General features: G+C 45.8%; 1 protein-coding gene across 4 annotated transcripts in view; it reads right to left on the reverse strand.

The window, feature by feature from the left end:
* Nucleotides 1-14,398, reverse strand: part of SH3RF3 (SH3 domain containing ring finger 3) — a 351,737-nt gene that overhangs the window by 209,617 nt on the left and 127,722 nt on the right. Inside the window, exon 1 of one of the 4 annotated variants that reach the window (XM_036224516.1) lies at nucleotides 1,866-11,695. The exons of the other annotated variants lie outside the window; for them this stretch is intronic. Within the exon in view, the coding sequence (XP_036080409.1) occupies nucleotides 1,866-1,913 (48 nt within the window). The 5' untranslated portion in view covers nucleotides 1,914-11,695. Of the gene's footprint in view, nucleotides 1-1,865; nucleotides 11,696-14,398 lie in introns of those variants that run through there. 4 annotated transcript variants of the gene reach the window in all.

The raw sequence follows: 14,398 nt of genomic DNA on the forward strand, positions 1-14,398 counted from the left end.
ATAAAATATTAAAGAAAAACTGGAACAACATTAAATGTCTAATAGGTGAATTTATTACATAAATGATGGGAAATATTTGTAATGATTTCCAATTTTAAAAATATTTAATGGACTGAAAATGTCCTAACTAAATAGAGCATTAAGTGAAAAGACCAGGATTTAAACTTTGTGTTTAACATGCTCTCAATCATGTTTGGAAAACAAACACATATGCAGGACACCAAAATATTCATGAGGGTTTTCTCTGGATTATGGAAAGGGCAAATTCTATTTCCTTCCTTAAACATTTTTATATTTATACATTCTACATTTTCTGTACTGAGCATAAGTAGTGTTTCTAATTAGAAGGAAACATTCTAAAGCACGTATTATTTTTAAACTAAAGAGACGTCAAATACGGCTCAGCTTTTGGCAGCTCCTCCATAGACCTGAGATGCAAGAGTCACTCGAAACTGGTGACTTTGGCAAGTTTAAGATTGCTACTCTGAAGTCTGTGGATGAATCCAGAGTTCAGAAGTATCTTGGAGGCAAAGGGGAACTAGTGGGAGCAGGTGGGCCCTATGTCCCCACATTCCTCCCAGCATCTCCCTACACTGGGGCTGCCTGGGCAGGAAGGACAGCAGCATCCTCCACAAGCATAGCCAGGACAAAAATGGAAGTCCTCCGATGTATCCTGCCCGAGAGCCACCTGGACCTGAGCTCCATCCTCACAGCCCTCTGCCTGACCCTGCACAAGAGCTCAGCACTCCCAGCAGCCACTGGAAATGAAGCACAGCATCTCTGCTGGCTCTTTGGGGAGATGGGCCTTGTCCAAGCAGAAGTGAGAGAGGCAGCTGCATGCAGAACACGAAAAATCAAAGCAACTTCTCTCCCCCTCAAGCATAATGCAAAAATATAGAAATTTCTCAGTTTCTTTTTTCTCCTGACAGCCTTCTGTTGTTGCTTTTCTGGCATTTCTCCACAGTATCTTGACAGCAGTTTCAAAGGAATCATGTTAAATTATACCCTCCCTCCCACCTCAGACTCATGAGAACAAGAATCTCAAATTAGGTTCCATTTGACACATTCAGCGATAAGTTCTGGACACTTCCCAGGTTAAAGAAATCATGAGCTCCCTCAGGAACCAAATGAGCATGTTAGAAGGTAGGACCTAGAGCTGCTCTAAGTAATCAGGTCTAAGTAATTCGCTGTGCACTTACTATGCACCCAGCACTCTGCCAGGCACCCTACGGAAATAGCCACAAAGTAAGTAGCTACACACAGTCTCCACTCTCAACAAATACACAATCTACCCAAAAAGACAGAAAACACATACATGAAGAATAAAGATAATGCTTAAACCCTACACCAGATGGAAAAGACATCTCAAGCGGTTATTAGAGGCTGTCAAGAGCACTGAGTTGTGAAGGGTTCTGACACCCCATTCTGAGGCTGAGTATGCAAACAACAGCGGTTCTGTGAGTACAGCTGAGGCCTGCAGAGCAAGTGAGTTGGAAGTCTGCATTCCTTGCTCCTAAAGACCAAGGGTGGAATAGGAAGAGAGTTAGAGGGCTCAGAGGGGAGTTAGATCTTAAGATGATTTAGAAAAATGATAGGATTTGGGCAGGTGAAAAGACATTTTAGTCAGAGGAAATACACCCAGGCATGACACTTGAGTATTTTATGCTTTAATACGCTCATTTCTTCTCCCGCTCAAATAATGTAATATTTATTTATTGTGTGCGTACGTACAATTCATTGGATTACTAGAAACAGAAGTTCTCACTCTGCCCTCCTTGCTTCTCGTTATTGCCAGAGAGAAGAAATAATGGGATGAGCTCTGAAAATCAGAAGAAGATGAAAAAAGGGTTTGTCTCACCCAGGACCTTGGAATCTTGGTTGTCTGTGTCCATGGCACTCGAAGTGTGGTCCATGGACAAGCAGTGTTGGTATTGCCAGACAGCTTCTTTGGTTAACGCTGACTCCCAGGTGTACCCCTGGGAAACAGAATCTGCATTTTAACAAGATCTTTAAGATCTCCTAGAACCTTAAAGATAAGAAACATGGATCCAGGTCAAAGAGACCCACAGGCTTAGAATCCAAAAATAATTATAAACAGAGCTGAAAGGAACCTGAGCAATTATCTAGTTCAATCCCACAATGCGCTGGATCAGAAAACCAAAGTCTGAAAAAATTAACTGATTCCCCAGTTTTTTAAGATTTTATTGTCACTTAGTTTGGGACCCAAAAAAAAAAAAAAAGAATCCATCAACAACAAGGTATTATTTCACAACCTCGCATCCTCCCTCAGTATGCATTCCCAGGAATCAAGCATCTGCCATTCTTCATGTTCCATTTCGTAAGACGAAGCCACGACACCTACACCGCCTAGAACAAGAGAGTCACAGAAGGGATGAAAATAAACAGAGCTTCCCATGTACCTCACAACCAAAAACAAGGACATCTAAGTGTGAGATCAGATGTTTGAGCACTACATCGCAGTACCATAATTACTGAGATCGTTACACAGACTTCCACTGTGCCCAGTGTTTAGTCAGAGGTACTTATACAGGTGGCATCTCCTAGACTCATTTCTTGTCAAACTAGATATACATCATCAGGAAAATCCAAACTCATACACAAACAACAATTTCTCTACATACATACTACATACAGTACATACAACTCTTAGTCAAGCAACTATCTGAATTGGTTGTTTTTAAGACTCCTCTGTGTAGAAGCAAAGAATGTGAAATCCTGCTCTAATTGGGAGTAAATAATGAGAAGAATCATCTCCAGCCCACTGGTGATAATGTGGCATTCAATATAACACTGTGTGTACGTATTGCGTGTAGTCCAAGTCATGTGACAGCAGAGAAAGGGCTCTTTTTATGCAGATAGAGGAAGCATGGAGGATGAGATAGTTAATAACTTTCTTGCGTTTGACAGCTTGGAAAGTCCCAGCTCAGCTTTATAATGTCAGCTCCTCACTTATAATTTAACAGCCATTCCAAGAACAGTTGACATACAAATGTGAGTGAGCAACACAATGCCATTTCCATTTGCCATCCAGAATGATTGTTTTATGTCCTTGATAAGCCCACAAATAAATCTGTCAATTTATTCATAGCTGTGGTTTGAAGTCAAGATGCATTCTCTTATGCTTTGCAGACAGTGGTACGACTTTCTTTACAGTATCTCCATCTGTCTTTCTACCACGTGGGCATAAAGATTTCCAAAAGCTATTAAATAACAAAGTGATTTCGGTCATCCTGTGGCAGTTCTCTAGCCATCTGCTGTCTCATCCCTTGTGTCCTCCATCAGGATGACTACTTTGCTTCTCTTTCACGGGCAAGGGTCAGGGACAGCCATCTCCTGGGCTCCTGGTAGGATTCCATCATGCAAGCATAAAAAATGGTAGCGAAGAATGAAAATAAGTCGTTCTTTGCCTCACAAAAATCCCAGTGTGCTGTCAGGAAATGCAGAACAACCCTCAACAAAAAGGGACTGGGAATGTCATTAGGCCTACATGACAAAAATTCTGTTCTGGGAGGTTACCTGGGGTTCCTAATAATGTAGGGAGGAAACAATTTCTTTAATGACATCTCGGCAGGCTAACATACTTTCTGGCTTCATCCAATCTGAATAGCTGGCATATTCACATTAAAATGCCTCCTTTTGCGAACTAGTTTTAGATGAGGATACCTGTGAGTGTTCATTACATTAAGAACTGAGGCGACCTTGCTGGACACCAAGCCTCCCCTAACGCTTTGCAAAAGCAATCACAGATAATGGCAGTCATCTTGATTTTTAACTTCCTTTTCTTACAAGGCCCAGGATTTAAAATCTTTTGCCTTTTCTGAAAGGTTACAAACGCAACCCTATCCAGGTTTCCCAAATTCTTCTTGGAGGCACAAGTTTAAAGTGTGGACCCTGAGAAAGAAGATGTCTACTTAAAAGGGCTCCTGGTGGCTAACTGGCTTAAAATTTTTTTAAAGAGAGCCTAGCAGCCATAGGGGCCTTTCACAAAAAACCACACTTCAGGGAGAAGTCTGCGCTAAGCTGCCTGCCTCCCGCACTGAACTGCCTTCCTGCACTGTGTTCCCGCCATCTGAGCCAGCCCTTAGAAAGGAGCTCCTGGAATCCTATTTCAATGGATAGGATGGAGACTTTCCCCATCCAATCAAAGCTGCGTAGCTATATCCCCATCCAAATCTTCATTGGCCAATCAGAGCAGCTCCATTCTGACCAACTAGAACAGTTCCTTTGGGACCAAACTGTGAGGATGTGAAATCCTCATTTGACCTATCAGGGACCACAGGAGGGGACTTCTGTCTACATATGCCAGCCCCTCTGTGGCCGTGGAGTGCATTTTTCCTCTCCCTCGAAGACTGAAGACCATATTTCCCCAGCCGGAATTGAAACACTGGAGACATCTCATTGGAGCAGAACAGAGCAGGCCAATGCAGGGCAGTGTGGAGTGGAACAGAGCAGATCAAACTGGAGCAAGTGGCGAGCGATGTAGCCAGACACTGGCCTTGCCCCAGGACCACCGTGCCCCAGGACCTCCTAACAGCCATGCTGTTTTATAGCTATGCTGCTTCATAATTGAGCTGTAGCACTACTGAGCTGTTCCACAGCTGTGCTGTTCTTACAGCCATGCTGTATCACAATTGAGCTGTTTGTACTGAATAAAGTTTCCTTTTTCACTGCACCCCTAACTGGGGATTCCTGTTGGCACTGAGCTGTTGCCAACAACCATCAGTTGGCAAAAGCATTTTCTTGGTAGCCTCATGTTTCAGGCAAACAAGATAGCTTAAGGGAACAAGACTGAGGTGAATGTGTTAAGACTAGTGATGTTACAACGGCCTGACTCAACCAACTGGCAGCAATCAGCCACTGGAACACCCACGCCAAGAGATGACCATTCTTTTGGTTTGACAGTTTTATCAAGCAGGTCTCAGAAGAAGAGAGATGGCACAACTCAGCTGGGTAACCAGATAGAGTCTATAAAAGGAAAATTTACCAAGAGTAGAAACTGCATTACAGGCGGCACAGCTCCCTATGACAAGCAACAGGTGGATGCGTTTAGCACCCTAAGCATGGAGGGGAAAGAGAGGTTTGCTGAACTCAGGGAGAAGCACCCCATACAGAGGGTGTGCAACATGAGCACAGGCCTCTGTGGAAGGAGGAGGCATCAGGAGGTACATATCCTGCTCGTGGTTGCTCCTCTCGCACATGCTTCCTGGTAGACAAATCCACCCACATACCTGGGATGTGGTCCAGACAGCTCAGTATCCTGGACACATGGGGTCAATGGGGAGGGTGGGTCCACAGGGCCAATGGAACCACCTGAGAGCACTGCCCAAGCTTGGTGCACTCAGAAACTCCTGGGCAGCCTTGAGACACCTGAACACCTCAAAAAAAGGAGACTATTTTATATTCTCTGTAAGCCCACAAAAAATATGCCCATTCACTCACGGCTGTGCTTCGGAGTCAAGAAAGTCTGCAGACACTGGTATGGCTTTTCCAGCAGAATATGAGGAATCAGAGAACGAATGTGATCACTGGGCAGGTCTGGGGACCCACAAGCAACCAATCGCTTGGAGATATTTTAAGAATGCAAAATTCTGTTGTGACCCTTCTTAATCTCCGACAACCTGACAGTGTCCCCATGAGGTGGGTGCCACAGTCATGATAGGAGTGTATTAATAAGTGACGGAAACCAGGAGAGAGCAAACACGGGTGCAGGCCAGGCAGCCTGGGCTGGGGGAAGTCAGTCAGCAATGTCCTATTTCCCAGTGTCCCCACTACCAGGATCGCAGTGGGAACAGAAAACTGCTCATTTGTCTTCAGATGCAGATTGAATGGGCTGCCCTGGAATATGTGGGCTCAGGAGTTGAGTATTCAGATTTTGGAAGGGTGGACTTATATCCCCCCTGTACTACACACCCTCCCTGTCAGTCCTGCCTTGCAAAGCACTTCTGCAGGGAAGCACAGATGTCACTGTTATCAGACTCATGATAGTATAGGCCTCCCACATGGGGCCACGGGCAATTTTAAAACACACACACATACTCTATGGAGATGCACCAAGCCAGCCAATGGAGCTGCTCTAGGAGGTCAACCCTTAAGTGACTCTGCCCAGCCTGGCCCGGGGAGTTTTGAAAAGTCACCAAAGCCTCAACAACACCATTAGGCCGATAAAATTGGCAACGGTCCCCCACAGGCTTACAGATGCCACTTCATGCACTTCTTTAAGCCAAAACCACCTGGTTACTACTTCTCAGGGCACTTAAATATAAGGTGTCCTGTAGCAAAAATATATCAAGTGGCTTCGCCCAAGTTGGGCAGCATGAAGTCCAGACTGTGAAGGAGCGATAGGAGGGCCATGCCTGTTTCTTGCGGTCCCACCTCCCAATCCACACCCCCTAAACTGGTTAGCTGTAAGTCCTAGCCTGGGGGCAGGAACCTGCCCCAACAACCACCAACTTTCACCTATTTCATCTCTTACAACTTATTTTATAATTTTGGTCACTACCAGTCCCTGAATGCTTTAAGAAAAAAAAATGCCCATAAGTAATGTTCACTGTCATTGATAGAATGAAGGTGCTTAAGAAAACCAATGACGCCCCAATACTGTGACCTCCATAAAAGAAACTCCTGAGGGGCACATCACAGACAAGAAAACCAGAGTCCCTCCGACCCATCCTCCCCACACCAGAGCTGCCTCCCACACAAGACCTGTGAGCTCAAGATCCTTCACTACCGGTGGAAATGGGAAGGCCGATCAGTCAGTAACAAAGAGATCTTCGTGTCAACATTAACGAGGAGCTAGACGTACGCATGAAACTATGTCACCGGCGTCGCTTTCCCTGCAGGCTTTTCCTGTGCAAAGCTCAAGCACTCATAGAATAACGCGTCTAAAATGAGTCATGGAGGAGAGTGTGGGTCCAAAACACAGAATGCTGGCACCGGAAAGGAATCCGAGGTCTCGTTATATGTGCTGCAGCTGCAAGTCTAGGCACAAGGGCTCTCCACCCCGGGTCCCCACTGCGTAGCACCAGTCTGGACTCATCCTCCCAAGGGCAGAAGCTCCTGACTACAGGGAAGCTATATGACAGGATTAAGAAAATGAACACAAGTTTTGAAGCCAGACAAAGCCAAATTCAAAGCCCAAGTCTACCACTTAACATCTCTGTGACTCGGGATAGCTATTTAACATTCCTACTTCTCCAAGTCTTGATCTATAAAAGGAAGCCCCCTTCTTGGGTCCCTGGGAGTATTGAAATACAGAGTACAGGACACCTCCCTTGCAACTGCTCTCCCAGTCCCAAAGGTTAGAAAAAAAGCCAAAATTCACATCACCTTCCCTTTACAACATACCCTATCTCACCCTGAGGAGCAACCCACACCTCATTGGTGTGCCTGGAAGCCCCTGTGGACGACACGAGTGGTCTCTGGGTTCATCCAGTATTTCTGAGTCCCTTCTATAGCATAGTGCAGCTCTCAATGCTGAGTTGAAGAGATATTCAAACATTTAATTCCGACCCAGTGAGGTGAGGCCTATATGGAGGTGGTCAGCAACGAGGCTTCATCAAGTAGGTGAGTTTGAGCAGCAGGCCCAGCTCCGAAGTGGGAAGCCAGGGAGCAAAGCTGGGCCAGAGTCCCCAAGCACCTTCTGTGGAATACGCCAGCCACTTTTGAAAACTAGGTATTCCCAGTTATCTTTCAGACTTTATCATTCTACTGCCTTTGGTGCTGCTGCTTATGAACCCAGCCCTGGGTCAATCCTTGACTTACCTTCTGTCTATAAAAACAGTTCATGTAATCCTCATTCAATCCCTGTAAAGCAGCTATGCTGACTCCTTCTTATATATGAGGAATCTGGGGCTCAGTGAGCTGAACAAACCTGCCCCAACACCATCACCTCAGACACACTGTGTCTCCACACACCTTCTCTCAGGCCTGCCCGAATCCAGAGGGGGCTGCCAGGGCACCTTCCATTAGGTCAGGAGCCCTGCAACTTGTCCTGCCCAGGGGCAGGGCTGCTGCCTCCAGCTCCTGCTCTCTGTGCACTGGGCCTAGAGGACACAGAAACAGAAAGCTACGTCTGGATGGAGTTCTGCATCTTACTCCTTGAGGCTTTTTGGTTCCTAAATCATGAAACAAAAGCGTAAATTCGAAAAGTAAAAGAAAATGATCATCCAAGCCCACTTTAAGGGAATTAAGCCAAGTACATGAGGGCATACAAATACATCCATCATAAGGGTGAGAGTCCCCAAGACTTGCAGTAGCTCCGGCCCAAGGGGCATTTCTACACCACACCACACCTCTCAGTGCAGGCTCGGGCTCTCAAGCCCCTAGCAGCCCTGTTTCAGCCAACCCAGGGCCTTCTTGATGTGGTTGTGAACTGCGGGGCCACGGAGCAGGGCAGGGAGACTCCTGGAGTTCACCCACATACACCACACCCTTGTTTTGGCGTCTCAGCAAAACCTAAGGTCACTGCTTCCCTGTGGTGGATTCTTTTTGGTTAAGAAAGGCAGACAACTTGTATCAAGTATGAACATGACTAAATAACACAATCCAATCTAAACACATGTGCAAAGTGTCTCTCCATTAATGTGCAAAGGACGCATGAAGACTTAACCTCAATAAACACACATGGCAATAAAATAAGATGAAAGCAGCTGCTATCCAAACCAATCAGAACTTGTTCTCTTGAGAAGGTAACAAAAAAACAAAAGTCATACAAACAAGCAAGTAAACAAAGTGCCTTCCCTCCATGAGCTGCAGCACAATTACAGACGGGGCTCCGGCCAGGGCAGTGCCATCTCAGGTCCCTTCAGCACGCCCCCTGGCACTGACCAGGAGGTAGTACCTGGGACCTGAGCACTGGGTCACTGCCACAGCCACAGCCTGGTAACACCATTCAGCTCAGGGAGGAATGCTCCCCCCAGGCTCCTACTCTCCCATCTGCAGTGCAGCCATACCTATCTGCTCCGGCCACACACCCCCCTTCCAGGTTCTTCTCCCTGAAAGCAGCTCTACCCACACCAGGGGTGGTCTGTGCTCCCACTCTCCACATCCCCACCAAGGTCACTATGCTCCACCCCAGAACAGTAGGCTGCGCCTGTGGCACCCCCCACCGCCTGCCCCCGCCAGGATGGTTAGTGTGTTCAGCTCCACAGAAGCACCTTGCAGGTTTGCTTTTCAGGCCGGCAGCCCCTTCATCATCATGATTTAGCTCTAAACCGGTCGCTCAAAGCATGCTATGTTCAAATTACATAGACTTGTCCAGTGAGCCGACCTAGAGCCTGATTACAAAGGTTCCAGCCTCCGTCCCCGGCAGTGGAACAGCCGCCACCGTTCCTTCTTGCATGCTCTGCTGCAGCCAGTGAGGGAACTCCCGTCCAGGTGCTACCATCCCCCCTCCTCGCTCTCCTAGTCCCAGCAACGGATCAGTGGCAGCCTGGGACTGTGTCAAGGTGGGGCTCCATTTCTTATCACATGGATGACAGCTCTACCATTCCTATCTCTCAGTAATCAGTCCCCTCTTTCCCCTCTTTTCTTGCCCTCCCTTTCTGGGGACAGTGTGAGTGTGGCTCAACAGGCCCCCGAAGCTCTGTGGCTGCACAGATCAGTGTTTGAACCTGCATCGCTACTTATACCTATGTGGCCCCATGCAAGCTCCCGGTGGCCCAGCACTACAGTTTCCACATTTGCAGTGAGGATAATCATCTGCTTCCAAAGGTTTATTATACGCAGTAGTATAGGATGTGTGTATAATGGGCAGAGGACAGCTAATCACACAGTAGGTGCTCAATAAATGAAGAGAGCAATGGGTCTTTGTCTGAATGGAATCCACAATACTCTCAAGTCACAGACTCATTTGGGTAAAGCCCATTCCAGTTCACCCAGATACATCATGCAGCCATTCATCTTTTGGTGCTAAGTAGCAGAAAAATTGTTTCATCACCCATGTTGTCTATTGGTATGAAGTGTTTGAGCTTAGAAACTCCTTAATGTTTTCAAAGATTGGGAAATTGGATCCTTGCAATTCTTTCTTACTGGGGCTAGTATTAGATTGTCACCCCAGACAGGCCCCAATCTAGTTAACAATCACCCATTGCTTCCCTTTCCCCACTGCTGACTATCTGCCAGGCTAGGTCCCTCATGACCCTCCCCTGCCAAGAATGTATGGCAGTGGAACGCGGAGCGGCAGGCAGGAAGGCTGTTGTCCGGGTTGTGTGACACCAGGCAAGTCCTCTGGGTCTCGGTTTCCTTGCATGTAAAATGAGGGAGTTAAACTGACAGGCCTCTAACATGCTAGGATTTTACACTGAATTCTCAATGACCATTTTTTCTGTGTTTCATGTGGCTTTTATTCTCTTTACTGGTGCAGATGATTAAAGTTAATTGTGGATGTCCAAGCTGTTTATCATTCTGAGCACTGCGACAAGAAACAAGGAGCCTCTGAAAAGCATGGAAAAAAGAACAATGTTGTATTCTGGTAGAAAAAGAAAAAGAACAAAGGAAGGGGGCCTGTTTAGCATTCTGAAGTCCCGAATCCCTGATGCTCCTACCCCAAAGCAGCACAGCCCAAGAGAAGCTGCTTTTGGTACCTCGCTTTCCTGCCTCCTCTCACTCCCTAGTGGCCTCGTGGCCCCCAGGAGCCCCACCCTAATCCCCACTGCAGGGCAGGCTGTGCCAGCATCCGACACTACTGAAACATACATCCCTAACCCTCCCACTCAAAAGCAGTCCTCCCCTGTCGCCTTCTCATCAGGCCTGCCTCTAATCTGTCTTAGCTTGAAATCGATCTGAGGAACCAAAGAATTGGCATGCAGGTCAACTGTCCATAATGGTTTGGCATCATTACTCCCAAGGGTGCTGTTTTGAAGGAAATGCTAGCTGACAAGAGTGCAAAAGTGGGGAATTCCAATGACAGAATTCCAAAAAGAAAGGGTGCTGAGGGCGTTTCAGGGAAAAGGTGAGGGAGTAGGAAAGGAAGGTTTCCAATTTCCTTGAAATTGCACCAAACAGGCAACTATGTATGCTTCTCACTCCACCCCGGACCTGCAGAGTGTCAGTAAGGGGAAAAAATTGTGGCCATTTCCCCAGCTAAAGCCTTGGCAGTCTCACCAGCATCAAAGCAAGGTGGAGAAAGAGCCCTAAGGCAGGGCAAGGAAAGAGATGGAAGCCTCCAGTTTGGTGATGCCAGCTTCCTACGAGATCCTAGCGCTTCAGAAGTAGCCTGTCAGTGTTCTCACATCTTCACTAGATGGTCATTGGCCACTGAAATCCTCTCATGGTGGTTGGCTTTGAATAAGCAATGGAGATGGGAGAAAGAGTTGGAGCTAAGTCATTTCCTTCAGAAATAAACAAATCTCTCAGCCAGCTTATTAGCACAGAACATCTAAGCCTCTTCCCAAAATGGAAGCCTACTCGTCCAAAGAAAGTAAAAGTCAAATGCAGCCGACCTGGCCCAACCACAGCTTGTAGCTAAGACAAGCATATCAGCCCAAACTCACAAGTGCAAGTGAGCAGTAAATGTTCACTGCTGTGTGCTATGGACTCTTGGGAGTGGCTTACTATACAGCATTATTGGGGCACTGGCTGACTGACAGTGTCTCACATCCCTGTAATCACATGGTCAGCTTTCCCTACTGTCAAATCTATGTGCCTCATTGTCAACTTTTGTTCACTGTTTATTTTAGTTGATCAGAGAGCACTGAACACCAAGGTGGAAGGAGAAATGCCCTATTCCTTCACACGTGTCATCACAGCTGCAAATTGATGAGCCCCAACCCGAAGCTCCTTGGGCCACACCTGCCATGGGTACTAGCCTGCTCTGCATGTATGCCAGGGTAGCCGAAGCAGATGTCCACCACGGACTTGGGGAAACATCCTCTACACATGAGTGCAGACAAAACAGTTGCAACAACTGCAAGCAAAAGAAATACCATTCTAATTCATTGTCATGAGGAAAGAGTCTAAGTTACCAGGTCCCTGTTTCTCCACTTTCGAGATATAAGACCACCAGGCAGAAGAATGTAATTTTCCAATTAATTATTTCCCTGTACTTACGAATCCATCCACAGCTACACTTGGGGTCAATGGTCCTGCTGTCATAAGATACATCTGGGGTTCCTCATGAATGGCAGGTGCCTTGTGGGAGAGTTGGAGTTCTGACCCAAGCACTGCCTATTTAATCCAAAGTTAATTCTGAGCTACATGCAAAGGAGCATAGGCAATAAATGATGACAGTATGCACAGCAAGTTTTAGGGAAGTACTTTCAAGTGAATCAACACTTGTTACTTGGAATTCTGTGGACTGCTCAAAGTTGCAGGCAGCTGCTAAATGCCCTAAGAGAAGTAGGACTCTTCATAGAAGATACTAAATCTTATGCAATTACACAGTTGTAATTGAGAGCACATGATTTCCTTAACCAATTTGTGAGTCACATGAACCTTAAATTAAATGACATTTGTAAAAGAATCAGTTCAAAATCCAATTCAACCATTATCTGCAAACCTCAGTAATACTGATATTGGAATCACATTTAGGTTACTGCACAATGAAGGGAGAGGTCAATGGGAAAAATTCAAAATGGCAGACACATCTGACACCAATGTAGCTAAAATTCTGGGATCTATTTCTAACTAAATATAAAGACAAATGGAAGGCCTGTCCTACCACCTCCCTACTCAAGTCCTGTGGGTTCTAAGCAAGAAGAACAGCCCATATGGAGCTGATTTCATGTTTATTCGCAGCATCCAGCATGATTATTGGCATTTCACAGGTGCCCAAATCAAAGACTGTTGATTACGTCTTCAACACTCCCCTAAACATGGAGCATGGCCAAATGTCTCATACTTCATCTCTACTCACTTTTTTCTTGTGTCAATTTAGATTCTCTTGCTTAACTATATTATTTCTATAAGGTACTGATTTAAATCCTTTCAGGAACAAGGTAGAATATATGTAAATAAATCAAAACTGACTTCTCTAGATGCTAAATAACAGAGGAAGCTGATATGTCACCCATGCTGGAGTAAGAGATTTTCTTTTTCTATCTGACTTAGACTATTTGGTAACAGTTCCATTCTATCCAGCACCTTAGCTCAAAGCACTCATGGCACAATGATAGTAATTGTATCATTTCATTTCACAATATACATGTGAAACACAAGTTTTCTTCAGTTACAGCATCCATTTTACAGATGAAGAAAATAAAGCACTAAGTGTCTTGAACAGGCCCTCCATGTAGCAGTAAGTGGACTAAGGCCTCATGCCCTCTCTGGGTCCTGGAGGGCCTTTACATACTTCAGATGGGCCTGGACCTTGAGCCAGTCATCCTCAGGCCACTGTCACTGGGTTTGCCCCAATAACAGCTTCTGTGTTTACCAATGGACACATATTTGCTATCAATTCCACTCCTATCCCGAAGATCTAATCCCATATCGGTCTAACCATGACCCTTTTCTAGAGCAAATGATTTTTTATTTTATTCTCCTATTAAAATTTTTCCCCTCTCCAAGAACATGCCTATAGAGTCAGACACAGAGAATAAAGGGCTTCCAAACTCTAACCCGTGGCAAGTTCAACCAAACAATGGCATCAACCATCTCCAGGTCAGAATGCCTGAGCAAATGCCATTGGAATGAACGGTTGTTGAGTTCCTCTCTGATGACCCAACCATGAATTCCACCCTGGGATGAAAACACTGGGCCTGGCCACTAGGCTCAAATGAGAGTATTTTTGTCTTCCCACACCAAGCTGCAGCTGACGTGGGTTATAAATCCATTCCATAAGTGCAGCCAAAGAATATGATTAAATGAATTTTACTCTCCATGAACCAAGAATGAACTTGAAAAACAAACCGACCTTGAAGGAAAAAGCCTAGCCCCCATACCAGCTCCCCTGGAACCCTTTAGATCCCTCTTACTGGGGCCTCACACCACAAACTGTCGATAGAGGAGAAGCAGGGAGGCGGCTACATTGGAGAGGAAGGGGAGGCCAGCAAAAAGCAAAATGAAGAATAGATATCTTTAAAAATGCCTCGGCTAATCGAGTGTCCAGACAACCTTGGCTAATCCCAAAACTTGGGAGTGGCAACTCTCCAGACAGGAGAAGTAAGGATAGGTGTCAGGTAGGTGAAAGTTATACTTGGAGTGCTCATCAACTGATTTACATACTTTATTATTAACATTTCTAGTCAATTTGGTCATTTGGAACAACTTACGACTGTAAAAAAAAAAAAAAATAGTACCCCGAATCAGTGAGAAAAAGTACTGCCCAATGGTCCACAGAGACTTAGGAAGCTGAGGACAGGCAAGGTCCATTGATTTCTTCATGCACCCAGCCCCTTGCAGCCTCCAGCCCACAGCAGACTTCCCCTGGGATGCTCCAAGT

This window comes from Rousettus aegyptiacus, unplaced genomic scaffold (genome assembly GCF_014176215.1).
Source record: "Rousettus aegyptiacus isolate mRouAeg1 unplaced genomic scaffold, mRouAeg1.p scaffold_m13_p_7, whole genome shotgun sequence".
Lineage (NCBI taxonomy): Eukaryota > Metazoa > Chordata > Mammalia > Chiroptera > Pteropodidae > Rousettus > Rousettus aegyptiacus.